The 24,531-nt window shown below is 49.8% G+C and overlaps 1 protein-coding gene across 1 annotated transcript; it reads right to left on the bottom strand.

Moving 5' to 3' along the window:
* Positions 1–566: 566 nt before the first annotated feature.
* Positions 567–24,501, bottom strand: stk32a (serine/threonine kinase 32A). The gene is made up of 13 exons (XM_086097822.1): positions 24,390–24,501; positions 22,708–23,006; positions 19,741–19,796; positions 17,863–18,014; positions 15,792–15,965; positions 11,710–11,747; positions 10,322–10,411; positions 9,122–9,225; positions 7,901–8,017; positions 6,246–6,371; positions 5,223–5,351; positions 2,770–2,834; positions 567–1,838 (listed from the first exon to the last, which is right to left on the bottom strand). The coding sequence occupies exons 2-13, from the start codon at positions 22,757–22,759 to the stop codon at positions 1,724–1,726; spliced, it is 1,218 nt and encodes a 405-aa protein (XP_085953948.1). The 5' UTR covers positions 22,760–23,006; positions 24,390–24,501; the 3' UTR covers positions 567–1,723.
* Positions 24,502–24,531: the final 30 nt, after the last annotated feature.

The following is a 24,531-nucleotide window of genomic DNA, read 5'->3' as shown; positions in this document are numbered from 1 at the left end:
AAGAAAGGAAAGAAGCCGACTGCCAACTATTTTCTTTCAAGTCAACTTAGTGAGGCTGTAGAAAATGTATGGATTGATTTGGAGCCCATCCCGAAGAAATACTACATTTGACCACTAGGGGAGGCACATCAATACTCATGAAGTCTTTCTTCAAATTGTTGTTGTTTTAAAAAGCGACGTCACAAGCATGACTTTGCTTAACAATAAATATCATTCTTGTTTGCATCAGCGCGACGGCAGCCGTGCCGTTGCCGAGGCAACAAGACTTACCACAGCTATTCGCAAGCGTATTAGTTATTCCTGCAAATAATGTATCTTTTTACTTCCACTTTGCACACACGAAGAAGATTCAAGACAAATTCTGCAATCATGTGCAATTTGTGATGGTCCCAACCAGGTAAGGCCAAGAAATAAGGAGTGAATCTGCAATAAAAGATGGAGACATACGAGTTGAGAAAGACATTTGAGTTATTATTATTATTATTGAAGGCACGCCTTATTCGATCGAGTGGAAGAAACACGGTGACAAATAAGGGACAAGAAAAGCTCCATCTTGAGACGAACACGTCTGCCTCTGACAAACGTGTTTTAAAGCAGAGATGAGATTTTTTGTTTTGCCAAACATTTTTCTTTTTTTTTCTATCCCACAGTGTTGTAACGTTACACAAAGGACACAATGTGGAAAATGACAATAAGAACAAAGACCAACAGCAAGACAAAAAAAGGTCCAGACAATGGAGCCATCTTAGTTTTTGGGCTGGAAAAAAATGCATTTCAAAACAAATCCAAATGTCAGAATTAATAAGCATAGCTCGAAATCACATGAATGAAAGCCAGCGTTTATTGATCACGTCATAAGCAGTAGCTCCATAAAAAAAGAGGCTATGCTGCATTTTCTTAGGAAAAACGAAATAGAAATCAAAGAAATGCAAACAGTATATAACAGCACATTGTTAACTTTTTGCACACGTCACAAACAAATGTGAGAGTAAGAAACCGTTTGGACGGACTGAGACTCAGACTGAGTTTTACTCTCATCTTCTTCTTCCAGCAACAAATTTGTGCAAAAGCAAAGCTCAAGCTGAAAATGTTAGTTTTTTGTACGCTGTAAACAAAGAAAACGGCTTGGCATTGATTTGTGCAGCGGCGTGCGATCGTCGCGCTTGTGACGGCTTTTCTGTCCATCTCTGCCCGTTCTCCTCGCCAGCAAAAATAATCCAAGTGTCTCGTCTTCCTTCCTTGTCTATTAAATGTTGTAGGGTGGCTGAACCTGACACTTGGTGTACTTGTGGATAGTGATGACACAAGGCTACATTTCAAATTTGAGGTCAATGGGAGCTACGGACCAGCAAAATGTGACATTTTGGGCAAAAAGGGGCATGGCCGCCTTCCTTTGAACCCTCTGCCTTGGCCAGATCATCTTGGAAAGGGAATTCAAGGTGCTTTCCAAATCTTTTGGACCATTCCTGAGCCAGGTTGTGTTGAATGGAACTCCAACAAGATAACGCGTCCAGCAGCACGCGTGCCATCGTCTGTCGTGATGTCACAGTTCTTCTTCCGGGTCAGCAAAAAACGAAACAAATCCGCTGTAAAGAGTCGCTTCTCTCAGCCTGAACTCAAGTCTTGGCGATGTTGGACGAGGCAACATGGTGGCCCGCCAGACACTCGGGGATCATCTACAAATGAAGGTGGGGGATTAGGACAGAAGTCCAGTCCCGCTGCCTTATCCTGATGAAAAGGAGGCGGGTTCCACATTGTTGTTCTGACCGTCCTCCTTTGCCTTCTCGTTACATTTGGACACTTCCGTTGAGTCCGAACCAACTGCGGCTTTCTTTGACCTGTTCGACAAACATCAAGTCAAACTTTCAGACAATCAACACACACGGGGCTCGTCATGACAACAACAACATTTCATATATAAGGAAGATGCCTTTTTTGGGGGGTCACATTTGTTACAGCAATCATTTTCTCTTTTTTCTGAACTCATTTGCTCCCAAAAACGTTTTAAAAACATTCGATTTCAAATGTTGAGTATTTATGTTGTGGGGTTTTTTTTTGGGGGGGGGGGGTAATGCTGGAGCAGGGGTGCTCAAGTTCGGCCCTCAAGAGCCCCTATCCAGCCTGTTTTCCATGTCTCCCTCCTGCAGCACAGCTGAATCTAATGATCAGCTCATCAGCAAGCGTTTGCAGAAGCCTGCTAACGATCCTGATCATGAATCAGGTGTGTTAGCGGAGAGCAACATGAAAGCAGGCTGGATAGGGGCTCTCCAGGACCCAACTTGAGCACCCCTTTGCTAGAGTATACAGAAGGCTGTGACCTGAAGAGGTCGCTTATAGCAATGGTAGTTCTCACACAAAAAACGGCCAGCAGGTGGCAGCAGAGTATAAGAGATGAAAAAAAAGCTCTTTCCCCCCCAGTTTTAAACAGATTTGTGAATAATGATGAAACTTAGCTGTATTAGCTAATGCTAATTGCTGCAAAACGGAAACAGATACAAATGTACTTTTTTTGTCCTGATGAAAGAAGAGACTTCTTTTGTTAGGTTCCATGTTTTGATGGCAATAGAACACAATATTGTGTGGGCCTTCAAAATCAGTCAAAATGCAGTCAAACAGCCGGGAGCGAAGGGGGTTGCTTCAGTCAGAATGGCTGCCAGTCAATGAGTTAAAAGGCTTCCCAGGTGTCTTAAGAACTTATTCTTTTACTATTACTTACTACTTTACTAACTCCATGTATGGGGGGGGGGGGGGGCGGTGCGGGGGTCTTACTTTTCTCTGTTGAAGATGATAAAGTCTCTTTGGACGTTATCCAAACGTTGCTGCAAGTGGCCGTTCTGGAGGCAAACAAACAAACAAACATGAATGAGATTTCCCGCCCTGAACATGATCCGGTCTACAAAAGCATGGCGAGCGCTGACCAGAACTCGGACCCTTTCTCCCGCTTGGATGAAATGATGGCAAGCGATTTTTGGAGGGCGCTTGTGCGCGACCGCCGCCTCCTTCGGGATCAAATCTGGCCCACCTCCTCAGGAGAAAACATTTGGCCCGTCCTTAAACTCCAGGACGCGCGCGCAGATGCTTCATGACCGCGTCAAGGAGAGATCGCATGCGGCGCCGCCCGCTGCATCACATGCGGCGCCGCCCGCTGCATCACATGCGGCGCCGCATCTCAAGCAGACACTTGACAGGTGACATGCCAGCCAGGTGGAGAGCGAGCGACGCTGCATGAGCTCACGTTCGTCACAATAACAATCATCGTGAGATCTTCGTGTTTTCAGTTCTCGGCGCTCTCGCGCTTGACTTTGCTGTTAAAGATGTTCATGGTCAGAATGTTATCAATCCCTCGCAACATAGAAAGAGGACTTTTCAAACATGTTCTACCCGAGCTCGAGTTGATGACGGATTCGTGACGACGGATTCGTGACTTGATTGCGAGGCGCGCGTCTCCCCGTTTGCCGGTCGAGCGCGCTCCAACCCGATCGGAAGGCCGAGCTGCGGGGCGCCTTGATCGGGGGGGAAAGTGGCCGACTCCCTGCTGGCTGCCGTCAGTCACAAGCCGGCACAGGAGTCGAGGGCAGGCGAGGGGCAGGTGGGCGGAGCCAGGAGGAAGACGAAAAGTGTGCCAAGTGCGTTGACGCGATGGCACATTGGATGATGATCTCCATTTCCGGACAGGGAATTGCACACGCGCCACACGAGCCAAGAGCGGGCGCCTTCAACGGCGTGCTGATGTGCTTTTGAGTCCCACCAGATGAAGTGGGGCTCATTTCAGTCTCATTCCAGTGCCACGACCGCTGCTTTTAGGACCTCGTGCTCGCTCATTCCGCTTCACCTTCTCCCCTCTGGCACAAAAACATCTTCACAATCTGCGCCAACATTTGGATGAATTTTTCAAATGTGCTCACGTGTGTTTTCAATGCTCTTAAAACCAGGTTGGTGCATTCCAGAGTTATGAAATCTCCACCGACATTCCCAAGTCTCCTTCCCCAAGAAATAGAAAAACGCTTGCTAGGCTAACTGTTAGCGATACTGCTGGAAAATACAAAAAAGAAGAAATAGAAGAGGCTGCGCTAACTGTTAGCTATACCGCTATAAAATACAAATAATAAGAAACAGGAGAAGCTAGGCTAACTGTTAGCAATACTGCTGGAAAATACAAATAAGAAACAATAGAATAAGCTCGGCTAACTGTTCGCTTTCCTGGTGACTACAAAGTGTTGTCATTTTAACTGCTTCGCGGCTTGTGAGACGTTCAGGAAACACTCAACCAGTGTTGGGCAACTCCTTCCAAAATGTAACATATTTCATATTACTAGTTACTTGCATTTGAAAGTAGTACGTTCCTTTACAATATTACTGACTGTGTAGAGTAATGAGTTGTTCAAGTTTAAGTTACTTTTAAGTTACTTTTTCTTTTTCTTTTTAATCGGGGATTCATTTGCACTCAACACAACCGTTCGCTTCATGTTGCTTCCTTTTTGATCACGTCACAATCACAGGTCATAATCACACATAAAGTTTTGCATGTGTAAATATTGAACGGGTTTTCCGATTGTCTGCTTGGCAGCACTGCGATTCCTGCCTCTGCTTTCTTTTGTTTTGTCTTTTTCTATTGCTCCTCAATCCGCGTGACGACGACGACGACGACGACGACGACGACGACGACGACGACGACGACGACGACGACGACGACGACGACGACGACGAAGACGAAGACGACGACGACGACGACGACGACGACGACGGCCGCTGCGCCAACAGCAAAGAACAATAGCAGCCGATTTATGAGCATAAAGACGTTTGTTGAACGTGCCGGGCCGAACATTGGGGAGCGCTCCGCTGGAAAAGAGCCTGCCCGCCAATGTCCTTGAGCGGGTGCGACGTGCCAACGGGAGCGCCAACCAAACTTCAGATCAATGGCGATAAGCTCCGTTTTGCGCTTCGGGCGACTTCACTTGCACGAGCGCGTGGAACGCAGCCTGCGTCGCGCTCGACTGGACCGTCAAAGCAACCTTTCGCTTCCGTTTCACAGAAACACCCACACCGGTCCAACTGCTTTATGTGCGCGAAAGACCGCCACCGACATTGAAAAGCCGCCCGAGGATGGCGTGATTTGCCTCGCAAAGTCGAGCAAGCGGCGATCCGGTTGTTGTGACGGCGAGGGAGGGCGTCGTCGTTGCTATTAGCGATCGCAAGACGGCAGAAGCAAACTTGAATCTTACCTGAGGCGAGCCGTCGGAACCCTGATCCCTGCTCTTCCTGGCCAGCCTTTTCTTCTTTTTGTGAAGAGGTTTGGACTCCAGGATCATCTCCTCCAGCTCAAACGTAGGATCGCAGTTGAGGCGCCCTTTCTGCAACAAACAAAAAAAGTCCCGTCATGAGAAAAGACCGACATGACATCGCGATGACGTGGGAAATGAAATCTTATGCTTGAGTTGGCCTCACAAGTTTTTTTTCATCCTATTCCATCATGCAAACATGATCAAGTGGGCTTGCGGAGACACAATTCACAGGGACTCGAGATCCATCCCTGCATGCCGCCAAAAGTCAAAAGTATACAAGCAACTCCTTAAAAAGACGACAAACGACTCCAACGCAACTCATTTCAACAGAGCACAAATATACCACAAGATGGCGCCATTGCAATAGCCTTTGGCATGAGCGCGCCAAAACTCCTTTTGTTTTGTTTTTTGCAAATGATGGAGGATAAAGTCTAAAACATATCAGAACAGGAACGCAAAGAACTTGATCATGTCCAACAAGTGCAAATTCATTTTTTTTTCTGATGAAATTGTTTAACCGTAACTTCAATGTTCGTGATCAGAATAAGAACAATTTCCCTCACACATTTGCGCTATGCAAATCCACTTGCATTGGGGCCAGGTAAGGCTCGCTAGGTGTGCCACTCGGCAAAAGGCTGCCGCCTACAGGATTGGAGTGGAACAACAACAACAACATGTGGCACATCATTACGGATCTGATTGCATGGCCGACTTTCAAGCGGGAGTTTTCTCTTGCTAATTGCTTTGTATTGTGTTTCGGGGTCAACGCGGGGTCAAGCAATCGTCACAACGTCGTGTCTTCACTTTGCGAGAGTCTCCGTCAAATCTCTGCCCGCCGCCCAAAAGAAAACATTGGCGTCCGGCATTCCCGTTTGCGGATTGATGCGGCCTACGGAACGTCACGTGCAACAAAACGTAACGTTACGCCCACTTTGAGCATTTTGCGTTCAAGGAGATGCTCACGTTGGGAACGAAGCCCGGAAGAACGGCCTTGCTGAGAACGGCGTCCCAGATCACGTCCGACATGCAGTCCAGATCCTGCAGCTCCGCCAGGCAGGAAACGCGCTTGTGGGCGTCGATGCACAGCAGCTGCACACCACAAAAACATGGAGGAACGAGAATGAGGAATGCACGATAGCGGGCCAAGAGAGGGCTGATGGCGGGCGGCGGCGGCGGCGGCGGCGGCGGCGGCCATTTTCAGGTCGATAACAAGTGACGGCCAAAGACGGCTTCCATATGGTTTGCAAACGCTGACTGAGCAAAGTCATCGAGTGTGAAGAACAATCATCAAATGTACTGGGCGGGCAATTCCGGCTCTTCACACACACACACAAACACACACACACACACACACACACACACACACACACACACACACACACACACACACACACACACACACACACACACACACACACACACACTCGTATACCCGTTCGGAATGCCAATGAGGTGCATGAAGTGGAGAAATGCAACAGTTCGACGGCAGTGGACGACTGCCAAGACCAAGCGCAGGCGCGCACGCGCACGTGCACGCGCACGTTCAAGCGCGAGAGCTGACGAGGATCCGCTTCACCCAAACGAGACGCAGGAGAGGAATCCACGCACGAACCCGCCTGAGGTTACGTTAGGGCGCCGAGTGCATCTCCAAAATGTCAAGTGACCATTTGCTGGCAAAAGATCAATCTTGGGTCTCGTCAGACCACATCCAAGTACAGCTGTTCTAATGTGACACTTTTACGTGCCACTCGCTTCTTCACGCTTGACTTATTATGGATCCACTTGATCAGAATCAGAACGCCTCCATTGTCATTGCAAATCCATCAATCGGTCAATAAAGAAATACAAGAAAACCAGTAGGCAGATCCGGTCAAGTGCTTCGTCTTATCCTTAAGAACCTTAAAAAATTCCTCCCACAGTCGACACACAAGCACAAAATGAAGGAAGGAATAAATCAGAATAAATAACAAGGACATCCAAGAGTTAAAACGCTTCTTACGGCTGATTTGCATTCGGGTCCATGACAAAAGTCCGTCGCTACCTTCACTGCGGTGCCGCTGCAAATCGAAGCGCCCGGAATTATTGATAGCTGCAGTTCAACGTCCGTCATCGGAAACCGGACGCACGTTTGGCGACAACCCTTTTCCTTTAAACGTGAATTAAATGAGCAATTGTCCATTCAAACCATTTGGAAACCTTTTGAATTGACAAACAACATTTGTAACCTTATTATTGAACTTGACCTCTGGAACGTATCAGCCGCCACAAAGGAGCCGAAACTCTCATTGATAAATGTGTCAATACTCAATCAATGTAGAAATGAATTTGTTGAAGGCTTGATTCTCTTTTCAAATCATCCTACACACGAACGATGTTGTTGGCCACCTAGTGGCCACTTGACGGCGCAGCAGCATTTCCGCCACATTAAGACTGGACAGGACAAAAAAAAAAAAAAAAAGACTGGACAGGACAAACGCTGCGTTTCCACAAGAGCCGCTTTGATGGAAGTCAGCTGTGGCCACCCCCGCAGCGGCGCAGCACGCCGTCCTCCCTCCGCCGTTGGACGCTCCGATTGGCCAATGGCGAGCGCAAAGGTGCCGCTTGCGGAGCGCTCGTACCTTTCTGAGAAGCGACTTGATGTGTGAGGACCAGGCTGGCGGGAAGCTGAGGTGGACCTTGCGGAAGGCGTGCAGGATCTCGTTGGCCGGCGTGCTGGACCTCATCACGTACGGCCTCTGAAAGGACGACAATCCATCGGGACAAATGAGAGCACAGAAAGGAAAAGACACTCTTTCCAAATCACCGACAACGAGAACCTTTCTCGGCTTTTCCTTTTTTCTCGTTTTGCCGGATGTCGGACTCGAAACGCATTTGGAGGAGCGGACGTTTGCTGGCTGCAATTTCCGCTCGCTCTTCCGTCCACAATCTTGGACGACTGACGCGCTTTTGGAAGCAGTACATTTTTCACAAGGTTTGACGTCACGTTGGCGAGCACCAACGCCACGTATCGGTATCGGGCCGATACCCGGCCTTATTTCAAGGTATCGGTACTCGAGCAGGAAATAGAAATTCCAATTCGAAGAATAGAAAATTGCTCTTCATTTTGTACAATTTTATGGCAAAATGCTATATTAGGAGCGTAGGTCTTTCTTTAAAACTGCGTCTGCAATGAATGTGGCGCCGAAACACGAAATATTGGTTCCGGCTCTTCTGGGTCGCGCAAATATGTTTTTTTGAAATTGCTGTACAAAGTATTTTACTTTAACAGGGAAATCCGACTTCCGTCGAAATTGGGCTGACGTCGCCGTCGTAGGAACGAAGCTCGCCATATCTTGAGACTCCCTGTACATGCAACGGTATCGGTCTGAACACAAGTGGTATCGAACACCCCGATAGTAAGCGATGGCACGGAGAAAAATGAATATTAAAAGGATTTGAGTTTGTCATGTCGTTGTGACATTTTGCCATGAATGTCCATTTCTTCTTATCCACATGGAAGATGTTGAGATTGTGCAGCACGTTTGCTTCCGTGACATTTTCAATTGAGGGCAACAGAAGGAAAACTCGCAAGCCCATTTGAGGACATCAGTTTCAATGACGTGGCTCTCAAAATCATCTTCAATATATTTCCATATGCTGCCGCCGCCATCCGTCGGACCACGTGGCGCCAATCGCCAAGCGCGTTTCTCAGTAAGGTCAAGTTCAATGACCTCTTCTGTTTTATGGCGACCGTCTCGCTGACACGGGCGTCCGTCCGTGTTCGATTGTCGGCCGTGATAACAAGCGACGAGGCTGAGATAACGACCGTTAGTTAGTTAGTTAGTTAGTTAGTTAGTTACCTGCCCTCTGAGCAGCTCGTAAGCTGTGATGCCCAACGACCACCAATCCACCGCGAAGGAGTAACCGGGATGGGAGCCTTCGAAGCTCTCAAACAGCTCCGGAGCTGCAATCGGGTCAAAAAAAACAAAAAAAAAAACACCATTAAATCGAGTACCGAGGATCGAGAAAAAATGTGTTGGCATTCAGCGACACTTAAAGATTTGCAGAACAAGCGACTGCACTTGCATCCTTTGACTGCTATGTTGGAGTCCTTTTGGGGGGGGGGGGGGGCGTTGCAATTTAGGGCTCATTCTCAATTCAATTCTGAATTTTGCACAGCCCTGCTTTTAAAACGGCGTTTATTATGTTTATGTGTGTTTTGATGAGATGAAATGTCTTTCAAATTGGGACACAACGACGGTGTTTGTGAGAAGGCCACTCTATAGCCTCGTTTCCACTGCCGGTATCTACTCTATGATACTCTGCAAAAGCCCCGTCTCCACCAACAAATCGACCTGGCTCTACTCTACTCACTTTTTCTGGTACCTGCTGCTTTGTGGTTCTAAAAAAAAAGAGCCCAGTTCCAAAACGTGACGTCATTATTTTGGAGGCCAATGATTGCTTGCAGACGTGTCGTCATCAATGTGCAGCTGCGCAAAGCCCCCCCCCCCCCCCCCCCCCCCAGGAAAACAGCTGCCATTAACCATGAAGAGAGGACAACAATGGCTTCCAAACAGGAAATGCAAACCTTCTTAACATGAGTGATTGCAGTCTTCTGGTTGCTGCAATATTCATTCGATGTCTTCTGGCTCAAAGCAAGCACCGGGTACCAAAAAAGCACATGTGCGCTCTCCATTGTTGTTGCCTGTGAGCGCAGTGCTCGCTCGCTGCGGTCGCTTTAGCGTGACATCGCTGAGGAGGTGAGGAGGGGCTCCCGAGCGGTGACCGTGGCAGTGGAAACGCACTGCTTTTTGGCGCAGGGCCGAGCAGAGCAGAGCAGAGTAGGGTAGATACCGTCGGTGGAAACGAGGCTTCAATGGTGAGTGGGTGTGGAGCGTCAGCCGGGGCTGCGTTGAGGTTCGAATTGTGCTTCCCTACCCATGTACGGTTTGGTCCCTGCGATGGATGTCGCCTTGAGGTTCGAATTGCGTTTCCCTACCCATGTACGGTTTGGTCCCTGCGATGGATGTCGCCTTGAGGTTCGAATTGTGCTTCCCTACCCATGTACGGTTTGGTCCCTGCGATGGATGTCGCCTTCAGGTCATCTTTCACGATGGCTGCGATGTTGAAGTCCGTCAGATGGACGTGACCTGTTGAAGCAGGAGCGGACGTTCAGACCGGACGTGCGCGCATCTTCTCATGATTCTCCATAAGAAAATGATGGCATGAGAAAGGCAGGCTCGCACCTGCAAATGTTCATGATCATCAACAAAACGAGAACAAAACTTGCCAACATTTGCTTCCATATTTTATTGACACGCTTTCTCAGTGTTTGCAATTGATTTATGATTTCATAAGCACCGGCGCGATGTCCGGCGCGCTCCCTTTCGTCTGCTGACGGCCAAAAGTGTTGATGAGGCGGCCCCGCGTCAAGTCATTCCGATCGCGTCAAGTCATTCCGATCGCGTCAAGTCATTCCGATCGCGTCAAGTCATTCCGATCGCGTCAAGTCATTCCGATCGCGTCAAGTCATTCCGATCGCGTCAAGTCATTCCGATCGCGTCAAGTCATTCCGATCGCGTCAAGTCATTCCGATCGCGTCAAGTCATTCCGATCGCGTCAAGTCATTCCGATCGCGTCAAGTCATTCCGATCGCGTCAAGTCATTCCGATCGCGTCAAGTCATTCCGATCGCGTCAAGTCATTCCGATCGCGTCAAGTCATTCCGATTGCGTCAAGTCATTCCGATTGCGTCAAGTCATTCCGATTGTTGCCATTTAATGACGCCTCGCTCTTCTTTTCTCGGCTACTTTTGCAGCACCATTGCCGGAAGCCGCAACATATCCGATGATGTCGTGTCGCGTCGCAGGATTGGCACGGCAGCCGTCCGACCTTTGACCCCGTGGGTATTTATTCCATTTTCATATCCTCTCTCCCTGCAAAAGCTCGTGTCCATTACGACTCATAAGATCAACAATGCGTGCTATAAATAGATACATTTGAATGAATTTGCTGACGCTCCCGGGATGGGCTTAAGCACTTTGTCTGACGAGAAGATAACTTAAGTGTGTCATTATCGTGTCACATCACCCCCCCCCCCCCAAAAAAAAAGAGAGAGAAACGTATTGTATTGTAGAAATGTATTTGGGATCGCGTCGACTCTACATTTTAGTCATCGTCTCGTGGATCTTTTCTTTGGTTTTGCTTTTTGCTGAGCTCATCGTTGCAAAAACCGGAACATGAACTTTGAAGCTGCGTTCCTATTTTAGGACTTTTAATGCTTGAGGGATTGATTTTGCTGCACTGGACAGACACAGACACGCCATTTGTGAATTGTTACAAAAACAATATAGGCTGACTTGTTTGGGTCGCGTATTTGTTCCGTCTCCAAATAAAAGGCGAATCTGAATCTCTGACCTGATTCGGCAGGAAAAGGAAAAGGATCTCACCGTGTTGATCCAGAAGGATGTTGTCGGGCTTGATGTCTCTGAAGGGAGACACACAACACTGCGATTAGATCGGTACCTTGGGCTTTTTTCTTCATCGTTGTCTAAAATCTGCATTTTGCGTGTGGCTTCTGTCCAAAGATTCAAATCGATCAAATGTGACATTGTTTGTAGATGTGGAATGCGCAAAACGGCAACGGAATGCGAGCAGTTGTCGCCAGCGTCATCAGATGGTGACAAAATGCTTGTTGTGTTGTTTTTAGATCCTTTTATATTGTAACAATCACAAAGAGATTCCTGCTTAAGTTATTTGGGAACGTTCCCTATTACAATAAACCCCCAAATCTCATCTGGACATCAATTGTTGGACGCAGCATTGATTCGCACTCAATATCGGAAAAGTCGGAAGAGGAACGAAGAACAGTCGGCCGGCCGATGGCAGCATCACAACAACGAATGCGGGAGGCGTGTTTTTTTCTTCTTCTTTTTCTTTCTACATATTGCGGATGAGTGTGGGTCGCGTTGCTGCTCAATGAGGTCGACTGAAGGCAATCAAAGGCAAACGAGAGTCCGATGAGTCACTGGATCCGCTTCAGTCGTGTTTGTATGATGAGGGCCGGCGACATTGAGATGCGGGTGCGAATGGAAGGAGCCGCCCCCTTTCCCCTCATTACAGTCGGCTGCCCCGCAGGAAGCTGCTGCTATTTAGCATATCAAAGGCCAGGCCGGGCCTCGCCGGGCCTCGCCGGGCCTCGCCGGGCCGGCTTTTGCACGTGCGTCCCTGCGGCTGACGGTGCTGACGGTGCTGAGCTGACGGATGCCCCGGCACATCACGCGGTGCGCGTACACAGGTGGCAAAGAAAGGTCGCTCATGTAAGCCTTAATTAGCTGACATTTGCCTCAGAGGCTGGCGGGAGGGAAGTGACACGGAGAGACACACCGTCTGACTCACACTGGGTGGGGGGGGGGGGGGGGGGGGCAGGCGGGGGGGGGCAGTTGTCCCACTGTTGAAAGAGGCCAGGATGACGTTGTCAAGTAGGAGCACAAGGAGGGACACAAACAAAGCTGATTGGGACGATTAAAAAAGAAATACAAAAAGTCAAGATGAAGCTAAAAGGCTGGACTTAAGATGTCTGACACGCAGACATTGGAAGACGAAGACGAAGACGACGACGAAGACGAAGACGAAGACGAGCGGCCTTGACCTGCAGCAAGTGTAAAGAACGTCCTCGTCAACGGGTGCGTTGACGCAGTCGTCGTAATCCGTCCGTGGGTCAAATAAGAAGGAATGAAAGATGCGAGGAAAAGTGCCGCCTTTGTTTGCCGCATCTTTGCTCTCGCTTGACTGCTTGGACAAGCAATTAGCGGGATCGAATGGCCTCATTACAGCAGCGGGGCGGTAATTGAAACCGGGACCCGGTCATCGGACCCCCGGCTGACACCCGAGCCGGCCTGCGCGCCCGAGGACCCGCCGGAGGTGCGCGACTCGCACGAGCAGAAAACTCAACAGCGCATTCGTTGACATCCGGGACGGCGGATCCTCGAACCTGCAGCCGTCCCCTCAAGGTCGTCATTCAGGTGGCCGATGTTGACGCTCGTTTCTTCTGTAACAACGCCAATATTTCCGCACTCCTTCCCAAAAACGGCACACCTTTGTATCCAGAAGCCGATTTTCCCGAACCTTTGATCTTCTTTGATCTCGTGATTTAAATGCTGACGGCAAGAATGAAGCTGCATGTTGACCCGGGTTTCGGGAACGCATTGAAAAGAAACAACAAATAGCGAGTCAAGAATGTGATGACAAAAAGAGCGAGAATATCAACGATACGAGAACGCGCTCGTCTATTCAGTTTAATGTCGTTCAACGAGTTCCCTAATTGGCGTCGACTGCCTCGTCTTAATCATTGTTACATTTTCTATTGATCTCTCATTATATTCTCTTTTATTCTGGCAAAACGCTTTTTCTTCAATCTTGTTCAAATGATCGAGTACGGCTGAAAATTGTGACGGCCGCAAGCGTGCGATGCAAAATCGCAAATTGCGTCATCGCTCATGAAGCTGCAACAAAAAGGTCCTTTGAACGTCAACAGAAAAGTTGCAATCAAGCTGTGCGCGTGCGCGTGCACGTGCATGTGTGTGTGCGTGCACGCGTGTGAGATGCTCATTTCTTATTCATGAGCAGCCGCTGAAAGGATGAGGTCAAGGTTGACACGTCTGACGAGGAACCAAAACGGCACAACGTCCCGCCTGCCCAAGCTTCCACTTGTGATCTCCGTTCGGAACCCTTTTCCTTTTTCTTCTCATCTGCCGCTTTTTGCCTCTTTTTTGCCAACTGACCGTGTGGTCGAAATCCTTTGGCCCGTCGTGCACTTTTTTGGGCTCAGCATTCCAGAAGCTGCCGCCAACTTTCAACTGTGTTTAGGAAACAAGAGCGTCTAACGCATGTCATGATGTCAGTATGGCTCTATTAATTAATGGGGGGGGGGCCGTGGGGGGGGGGCGCCCCCGGTCGGTCAGTCGTGAGCGCCAGACGAGTCTGCCGGCTGCAAAAGTCTCTCCATGATCATGTGACGAAACACACCAAAGCACAAGAGGGTTCGAGCGTTGCTCATGGCGCGCACACACAAACACGCATGCACGTCTTTCCCTCCCGCACGTTTCCACTTGTTCCATTCGGTCCCTGAAGGTACCATTTAATTGGGAGTCAGTCACTTGCCACTAATCGCAAGCCAAGGGAGCGAGCGAGCGAGCTAACGAGCAAACGAGCGAGCGAGCTAGCGACTCGCTCGTTCGAGGGTTGGAAAGGCTTCTTATTGAAAGACGAGTTTTGGGCAGGCAGAAGAAATGACTTGAAGCGGTTGGGGGTAGCCGACGGTCCTGCCTGAGAGCTGTCCGTCTGACTTGGGTGAGGATTTGCCGGTAATTGCGTTTGGCCGCCGCCATGTGGCCGACCCTGCTTAGAAAGCACTTAACCTGCAGCTGGCGGATGAAATTAGAGCAAAATCTGCCCAGCAACCACGGACGGATTACCACCTTTGTGTCGCCCCCTAAATTGTCTTGCTTGCGCAATCTTTTCACCGCGACATCAAACACGAGATGGGAGAAAATGTCGGCCCGCGCTTTGCATCAAGCTGCTCCGGCGTTTTGCTCAAACCCGTCCCAGGAAGACGTTTCACGCCTTCATTGATTAAACGTGCATCCAAGATGAAGCCGACCCTTTGAGTGATATTTTCACTTCAGTTCATCCATCCGTGTTCTTGACCGCCAAGGGTGGCTGGAGCCTATCCCAGCTGGCTTCCGGCCAGTAGGCGGGGTACGCCCTCAACGGCTTGCCAGCCAATCGCAGGGCGCACACGCACCAACAATCATCCACACTCACAATCACACCTGTGGACAATTTGGAGAGTTCAATGAACCTGCCATGAAAGTCTTTGGAATGTGGGAGGAAAGCGGAGTGCCCGGAAAAACGGGGAGAACATGCAAACTCCACTCAGAGAGGCCGAAGCCCGGACTCGATCTCACGTCCTCTGCCCTGTGAGGCGGACGTGCTAACCAGTCTCCACCGCGCTGATGCGGCCTCTGAACTGAAGAGAACGCTTCAAGCAATGCTAGTTATTACAAAAACGGCCAGCAGGTGGCAGCAGATTATAAGAGATCAGCCAGCGCCATGTTGCAAAAAGTCTCTTTTTGCCCAGCTTTGTGAATAATGATGAAACTTAGCTATATGCTAATGCTAATTGCTGCAAAACAGAAACAGATGCAAATAGACTTTTTTTTTTCCTGATGAAAGAAAACAATATTGTGCGGGCCTAGCAAAATCTGTCAAAATCCAGTCAAACAGCCGGGAGTGAAGGGGGTTGCTTCAGTCAAAATCAATGAGTTAACTTCCAGCAATTTGTAAGAATTATTATTATTATTATATTATATATAAGGTTATTGTTTTTTTTCTTCTTCGGAAATTGTATGCGTCAGCGACGACTCGACGGCTCGTGCGCTGTTATTGGTTACCGAGCATGTTGGTTTTTTTTTTGTTTGTTTTTTTTGGTCTTCGGCGCAAAGTGTACGCTGTCTTTTGTGTGTCCCACCTGTGTATGATGCGCTTGGAGCGCAGGTATCCCAGGGCCGAGGCCAGCTGGCAGACGTACAGCTTGACGACGCCGTCGGAGAAGTGCACGTTGTGCTGCAGGTGGAAGCGCAGGTCGCCCCCCAGGAGCAAATCCACCACCATGAACATGTCCTCCTCGTCTTGGAAGGAGTACCTGCCGCAGACAAGGACATTGCGATCGACAACCGATGCGGGTGCGACCCGCGTCGCAAAGGAGGAGCTTCCGTTTTGGGACTGACGTGTTTTCGCCACTTGGAGTTCATACGCACGCTTTTCTATTTGGGTTTGGGTTTGGGAGTGCAAATGTTCCGCCCTTGTCATGATTCTTGAACCTTTGGAAGTCGGCGCGCACGCGTCCACTGGCAAGTCCAGGACGACGCAAAGCTGATGCTGCTGGTTGAGTCCAAAGGCTTCGCTCGGGTTCACATAATGCTGAGGCCGACAATAAGAAGTTGACTAATGGAGAGGAAAAAGGTGGGATTTTCTTTCCTATTTGCAGTCCATTCAAAAAAGGGGCGCTTTTCCTGCAGCGATCTGGCCCCGCCCCTTAGGTAATCTCTCTCGAGTCTTTAACCTTGAAGGCTTAGCTGAGGACAAACGTGCGCCAGCCAGTTAGCCAGTTAGCCAGTTAGCGAGCCAGCCAGCCGCTGACCCAAGCACATCTCCAGAGGAAAGCGCCCCCCCCCCCCCCCCCCCGGGGAGGGGGGGGGGAGGCGCTTTCCAGTGCCAAAAGCCTTCCCGTCCCTTGCGAAGGGCGCCAAGCAGAACGGCGACCACACGGCAAATTGTTGTTGACAGACTGACGGTTCTCGCGCGAGAATTGCCGCATACGTCATCAATCTGCGACAATGCGTCGTCATCCAGCTGCGGCCAAGACGGCACCGCTGGAGGAGCAACCTGCATGTGGTGCGAGGGCGGGTGCCTTTTCACATCTTGCCGCTCTGGAGCCAAAAGTCATCGCTTTCAAAAGTCACGGCTTTCAAAAGTCGCGGCTTTCAAAAGTCGCGGCTTTCAAAAGTCGCGGCTTTCAAATGTCACGGCTTTCAAAAGTCACGGCTTTCAAGCTCCGAAATGGCGCCATCGTGTGGCCCAACGGCCGAAACGCTAACAAACTTGTGAGGGCACATTGAAACTGTCTTTGGAGCGGAGGGGCGGGGCCCCGGTCTCTCCGCTTGTCTCGTTATGTCTGATCTCGTCCACCTGTGCGTTTCTTCCCTTCCCGGCGTGCGAGACCAATCGGTGCCCTCAGCCGATCGGGTTCCTCAGGTGTGTCTCATTAGTAGTAGTGGATTTAGCCTGTTGACTTTGTCCCGTCTGTGTGGGAGCGTCGTCGCGTCGGAGTCTGTGAATCTCGTCTTGTTGGTCCTCGTCTCAGTCTTGTTGTCCTCGTCTCAGTCTTGTTGCCCTCGTCTCAGTCTTGTTGCCCTCGTCTCAGTCTTGTTGCCCTCGTCTCAGTCTTGTTGGTCCCCGTCTCAGTCTTGTTGCCCTCGTCTCAGTCTTGTTGGTCCTCGTCTCAGTCTTGTTGGTCCTCGTCTCAGTCTTGTTGGTCCTCGTCTCAGTCTTGTTGGTCCTCGTCTCAGTCTTGTTGCCCTCGTCTCAGTCTTGTTGGTCCTCGTCTCAGTCTTGTTGGTCCTCGTCTCAGTCTTGTTGGTCCTCGTCTCAGTCTTGTTGGTCCTCGTCTCAGTCTTGTTGCCCTCGTCTCAGTCTTGTTGCCCTCGTCTCAGTCTTGTTGGTCCTCGTCTCAGTCTTGTTGTCCTCGTCTCAGTCTTGTTGGTCCTCACTGCCACAGCTGACCCAGTCGTCCTTGCCGCAGTTTAAGTCGCCCACATTCTGCCAAGCCAGCCACAGTCAAGCCAGCCTCCCCTCACCCCGTCCAGGTTTGGGGACCAGTCGTCTCGAGTCCGGTCCAGTCACGTTCCAGCCCGTCCTCGTCTCCTCCCCTTCCTTGCTAAGTCGCAATAAAGTTGCGTCTCCCTGCCGTTTCTCCCCGCATTTGGATCCACGCACGCCGTATCGGGACAATACATAGAAAGCAACTTGGGGGTCTTTACCAGATGTTGACCAGGAAGGGATGCTCCAGGTTGCGCATGATCTGCAGCTCCTTCAGGACGTTCCTGACTTCGTTGCGCTCCACGCACTTCAACTTGTTCATGTACTTCATGGCAAACATCTTCTTGGTGTCTTTCTTCTGCACGATGCAAACCTGAGGAGACGCAACGCTTTCAATTCTTATTATTTCTCCTTTTAAATGCTTTGCAATCCAATCAAGTCCGACTCTTGTTGTGAGTCACAAACACAAACAAATCCAAAGGAAGTCCAATTGCAACAATCGGTGGAATTTGGCTGGCAGTGTGTCTGCAAAAAACGATGTTGGATGCGATGCTTCACAATCAGTATGTCATCGTGTATTTTCATTTTCAATTTATAGCTTTGATTGCAGGAAAACTTGAAAGTGCTTCGTTTGCTCCATTTCATCCCAAAATAAGCGGCTGGCTTTCTTATTTCGAGCCAAACTTTTGTCCAATCCACTGAATTGACTCCAACAATGTTGTGGGAGGCTCCCGAGGAAAAATGGTGCCACATATCTGGGTTTCCATCCAACCATTTTTATCAGGGTTAAATAAAACTGAATGGAAACGCTCGAAAATCCAAAAAGGTCCCAACATTTTTGACCAAACGGTTTTTACGCTTCGGGGGGGGGTTGGATTTTGAAGCGTATCGAAAAAAGGAAAACGAGAATTTTGGCGACGGAAACCGGTTTTGCGGAAAAACGCTGGAAGGACCGGATACACGTGGCGCGTTTTGACCGGATATGACGTACGTTTGTCGTTCCAAAGCAATGGCGGACGATAAAGAAAGGTATGTTTGGGGGGCGACGAAAGAGAAATCTTTTGGGAATTCATTAAAGAAGCAAATATGAACTCTTTTCGATGGAAAACAGCAAAGAAACGCAAAGCAAACTCACACCACGTCATCGCACATAGCGCCACCTACAGCGACGGAGTCCCCTCGCAATCTTCAGATTGATGGAAACGGGCAGAAGTCGCATGTCCGTTTTGCGCATTTTCAGTAAATTGGCTTAAAATAATCTCCAGTTTGAGCTTTGTGGCAAAAGGTGTTTATTATTTTTAATGCCGTTTTTGACATTTTCCTCTCTTTTTTTGCTTGACATTATGGAGTGCAGAATTTGGAGTCCCAAAAATGCATTAATGCTGTGACAAAAGCAAATGTGGAAAAAGTGAAGCTTTCCAGATACTCGCGTCTGAATAAAGTCAAAGCGTCTCGCTGGATTAAATCTCCATTCAACACACTTTTGACGGACGAGGGAGACCGCGGCTTAAGCGGAGACGCGCAAACGTCAATAAGCCGCCGATGATCTCAGAGCGTCTCGTGTGGAGCGGCGGGTGCGATGAATCAGCCAGACCCCAATCACGTGACCCCGCCCCCATTGAGCAGCCTGATTAGAGCGCTTATCTGCCGCCACACAATGTTGACGCTCGCGCGTGCGGTCGGCCGACCGATTGTCGCCAGTCGGACGCCGCGACAAGGCGGCGTCCGTTAATTGGACAATTCTCCACAGCAAAAATCAATAACTCTCACGCCATCAAATAACTTCAACAAATTTGTCTGAATACAGCAAAGTGCAAGTGCGTGAAAAAGAAGACGAGTCATTTATGAAGAAAAGACGGCGGAAAGACAAATTGAAAGGAATGCTGTCCGAATTGTACGATTTGCTTCGCACTCATTTCAACACGAATTGACAGCAAATGTCAACAAATTTGGACCTTGAGCCGATCAACTCCACGGGCGTAAATTTTGGGATGCCATTTTGCTTCCTTCACTTCTCGTCAACATTCTAACATGTATTATTTATTACACTTGCATGTCAAAGATAGTTCAACTGCAACTTGAAGTCAAAAAGGTCTCACCTTTCCGAAGCTTCCTTTTCCGATTGCTCGCAGGATCTGGAAATGGTCAAAATTGACTGCGTGAAAAGACAAGAAGGAGAAGAGTTGATTTCATGAATAGCATGTTGGCTTTGTTTTTGACACTTTTTCATGAACGCCGCTTTTTGACACTCATCGGACCGTTGATGTTTTGTCTGGTTGCTGTTTGAAAGTGCCGCCCGGTCGCAGGTTGCGCCGGAGGCCGGGCAGCAACACTCGATGCTCATTTGCCGATTGTATCGAGATGACGGCGTCTCTCGAGCGGACCGTCCGCAAAAGGCTGCTTTTGCTTGGGACCCGACTCAAACGGCCTTTTCCCTCGTCGTGCCAGTCAGCGTCACGTGTCGCGATTTGGAGTCCTCGTACTCGGTCAGTTGAATTGGACTCTTTTTGGAGCGACGAGACTCCGTTTTTGGAGTAGGCTAAGATTTACACTTGAAAGAATTGAAAAAGTCACTCGAGGGTTGAGGAACAAACTCACGACCTTCAGCTTGGGAGACTGCCACTCTACCACCTGAGCTATGCCACTCCTACTGTATGCTTAAGACATGGTTTTTGGTCTCTTTGTTCCTCAACCCTTGAATGCCTTTTTTTTCACCCCAATTCTTTCTTTTTTCGTCTCTTCCAAGCGTAAACAGGACTCTGAAAGTAAGTCTATTTTGTCCCGCTCTTAATACACGATGGACTTTGTCGGGAGGAGGAGGAGCTTGTGGACGGAATGCCGGCCGGCCTTCCTCAATTTAGTAGCATTTTGGACAAAAACTCCAGCAGGAACAAGACAAAATGGCTACACTGGCAACGATGCATTTGTTCCGATTCATTTGCGTGTCGCTATCTGGCCCAGTTCGAGGTCTCGATGGGTACTGGAGGCCCCATCGGGAACGAGAACTCAGAAAAGTGCCATTCAGTTCACGCAATGGCAAGCAAAAATGCTGCTCTTTCCAAAGTGCTGACGTCGCGAGTTGAACTCTGGTATCGGTTTGGACAAAAAGTCCCGTGGGACATGCGGCGCGGGATCGCGACCTCTTTTGAGCGACATCTGCGTGTCGCAAAACAAATGTGAATGACGGCAACATCTTCTATTTGGAGCGCCCGAAGCAGTCGGGAAGCAAACACAAGCCCGGTTCCTTCGACCTTGGCCGCTTGGCAACGGAGCCCCGGGCGGGCGGGGGGGGGCGGGGCTTCGGGAGGCGGTCCAATGAAGTCCGATCGGCAGTCAACAGTCGACGCCTGCTGACGCAAGCTGGAAAGTCGCGGCGGTGGCGCGGAGGGGACGTCCTCAGGGGAGCCGGACGACGTGTCCTGACGCGTTCGCCGGCACGCGCGCGTCTCTTCGGATCAATTAATGGAGGCTAAGCGTTAGCATGGCGACGCCCATCGGACTTTTCCTCAACACAAACACTTGACAAGATGTGATTGCAAGAAGAAAATCTGACTTGACTTTTGCCGGCTTTAGCGTAACATTGTTTGTTTTCGCTAAACACAGAAATGTTTCCAATTTGACCACAATATTTGCGTATAAAAGTCATCATTTTTCAAAATCATTTCAGGACACTCAAGGTCGCTGTTCAAAACGTTCAAAAAGCACAAAACCAAATCAAATCGATAAAACGAGGTAAAAAATGATCAATGGCGTACGTGAGAAATGGAACGTAAAAGGCTTCGTTCAACAGGATTAGGAGTTCAATTTAGTTTAGAAGAGTGGACGAAGGTCGGATGGAGGAGCAGAGTAACTGAAGGCCCTCCCATAGTGGCGAGGCCAGGCGGACACGGGGAACATGGCCTGGGGGGGGACGGGGGGGGGGGGGCGATCGGGCAGCAGTAGCAATGTGAAGCAGGTCAGATATGAAGCGCGGGAAGAAAATCAATCAAGTCAACGTCTCCTCGGCGCTCTGCTGCTTTTGGCGCCGCGTGGTCGAGCCGTGAGCGACAATGAGACCAACGAGGTCAGACCAGGTCAGACCTGGTCAGACCAGGTCAGACCAGGTCAGACCTGGTCACGATTGCCAAACGATGCAAGACTTTCCAATCAAAGGCACGTCGACGGAATTGTTGGATGCAAGTTCTTGCACATCTGCAAAGAGATCCCGCAATGTTTGCCTTCTTCACAAACCTCCGACAAAACCAGCAAAGCAGCTCTGAATGTTTTCCCGCCGGTTTTAAGGACGCGGACAATATCGAGCGGACTTCCCGGACCTTCGGGAAAGTACGTGAAGACGGATGACTTGGAAGTGGAAAGTTTTCCAGTTTGGATTCGAAAAGACTTTTGGGACCGCAATGTGGTCATTTCATTGCATCGACCTCGGGGAATATTTCCCGACCTTTTCAAACGGACCTCGCTAACAACGACGTGAGCGGGAATAGAAACGGAAACGTTCCTCTGTGCTCCGAACAACTTCAGTTCCGTTGCGATGAGGAAGAACCGAACCCCGACGGAGCCGGCGCCGTCCTTTTCCGGGCGGCCGACCCCGGTGAGAGTTGGGGGACACGTCGGACCGCTTCCCAGTCCGTCTCGGGCCAAAGCAGCGTTTGGCGTGACAATTGCACGCCGCCGATCGAGCGAAGCGCAAACTTTGCAAAATGAGGAACGCGTGCACGCGCGAGACCAACGCGCAAAACATGTCAAGCCTCCTTGAAACTTGGAAAAATAAGTCCGCGGGTTCTGATGCTCACATGCAAAGTTTAGCAGCAGCACCAAATGAAATCCTCACATTCTGAGGTGGAGTCCAGAGGAAGCTGACTTTGTCTTTCACCTTTAACCTCCTTCACTTTTGTTTCTGCCTGTAAGAAGACTTTTTTTCCCTTCGGAATGTTGAAGACGAAACGTTCCGCATCAAACTTCCGTTCCGTCTGTGACGAACGCATCGCAGCATTTGTTGTTGTTTACAAGATTTGAGGCAGACAAATGCATGAAGATGCTTTTGGGGGCTCGTGAAAGCGAAGACTCACCCTCGCCAGTGTCGCCGGTGACGGGAGACTTGCTGGACTGTCCGAGCCCCATCGCGAGTCCTCGTCAGCCGCCGTTCGGTTCCCGCCGCTCAAGTCAGCATCCGAAAGCGCCGCGCGCGCTCAACCTCGACTCGCACGCATGCGAGTCTGCATCTTTATGGGGGGGGGCGTTGAGTCACACCCCCTTGGAGAATTGCTGTCCTGTCTTGCGGACGGACGGACGCACGCACGCACGCACGTCTCTGCGAGGAGAGCTGCTGGTGCGGCGGGGGCGGGTGAGTCTCTGCTGACTGTCGAACCTGTGCAAGGAGAACACGACGCCGTCAGCGGGGGAGGAGGAGGAGCCAGTAGAGCCGGAGGCGGGGCCCGAATGAAGCAAACAGCCGTGGACAATAAGGGCGTCTTGTGGCAAAGGAAAGTGCGGGACAATTGAGCAGCTGTTCGGTTGTCGCTGCTTTAGCAAACGTGTCTTCCAACACGCGCCTTCTTTTTGCAGCTCGCTCGACCGGTTGCTGAAATATGCAAAAATGGCAAAAATGCCGTTCAGACACATCGAAGTAAGACTTCGCGTGCCAAGAAACAAACAAAAACAACTTCTGCTTCCTTCTTTTTCTGGCCTCAAAGAAGCAAGATGGCCGCCACGATGGCTTTTGCTTTTGTTTTAAAAAGCAGGCGGACGCGCCGGCAAGTCGCGCACGTCGTGTGAAAACGTGCACTTTGACAAGCGCGGACTTTGTTGGGTGCAAGTAGAACCGCTTGGAGGTTAAAAGTATCCTTTTTGAGCTGAAGATGCGGCGGCCATCACGAACCCGCGTCCTGCCGTTGATTCGCAACGCCAACGAGCAAACAAATCCAAACTGTTTGTCATCCACTCTTGCTTGTTTTTTCCCTTTTTTTTGCGTCTTTCGCTCCCTCCTGCGAAAGTGATCATTAGAATTGCTTGTATTTGTTATTTCAAGTTTTGAAGGTCCGATTGGAACCGGATGGATTGTGTGGAAAGAGGAGCCCGTTAGTGTCAGAAGTACTGGAAGGGAAAGAACTCAACGCCTCCAGATGGGCCGGTCCGGTCCGGTCCGCTACTCGGCGTCAATATATCGCCGGTGTCAGGTGCGATCCTCGCATACCTCCATTTTGGGTCTCCTTTGGGACACACGTTAGGTAACAATAAGTCTGGCGTAGCTCACGTGGTAGAGTGACTGACTGTCTTCCATGCTCAAGGTTGTGGGATCGCTCCTCAAACCTTGAGTGTGTGTTCTTTCTCGTGTGTGTCTTTTGTTTTCGTCCTTCCAAGTGCAAGAGTTCACTCAGTTTAGAGTGGGACTGAATTTAGTCTTTTTAGAGTCAAATGTACTGCGTAGCGTTGATCTTTTGTAGCGGCAACACTTTTTTGCATTAGACATATATATATATATACGTATATCCTCTAAGAGCAGTTTAAGACCGATCGAGAGGCGCGTGCACGTGCGTGGTCGCCGGAACCTTTTTTTTTTTCATGCAATGTCACTCACAGGCTGCGTGACAAGATTCTCCCCAAACTGGTGCGGGGAGCCGCAATGCCGAGCTCCCGCAAAGGCGATGATGATGATGATGATGATGATGATGATGATGATGATGATGATGGGTGAAGGATGCACTGTCCCGCCTCAGCCCCACGCGTGACAAGTGCAGAACACGTCACGTACCTTTTTTTCTCCCGCTCGCTCGCCTTGCAAGAGAGCAACAGCACTGCCCGGGAAAAGACTCACTTATGTGTGCGCGCGCGCGCACGCACGCACAGACGCACGCACGCGGGCGGGCGCCACTCGAGACGAGACAAAAACGAAG

Source organism: Leptonotus elevatus, chromosome 16 (assembly GCF_054856555.1).
Source record: "Leptonotus elevatus isolate MCC_2025b chromosome 16, RoL_Lele_1.0, whole genome shotgun sequence".
In the NCBI taxonomy this organism is placed as follows: Eukaryota; Metazoa; Chordata; class Actinopteri; order Syngnathiformes; family Syngnathidae; genus Leptonotus; species Leptonotus elevatus.
Note: the sequence above shows the minus strand (reverse complement) of the source record. Positions and strands in the feature narration are given on the sequence as shown.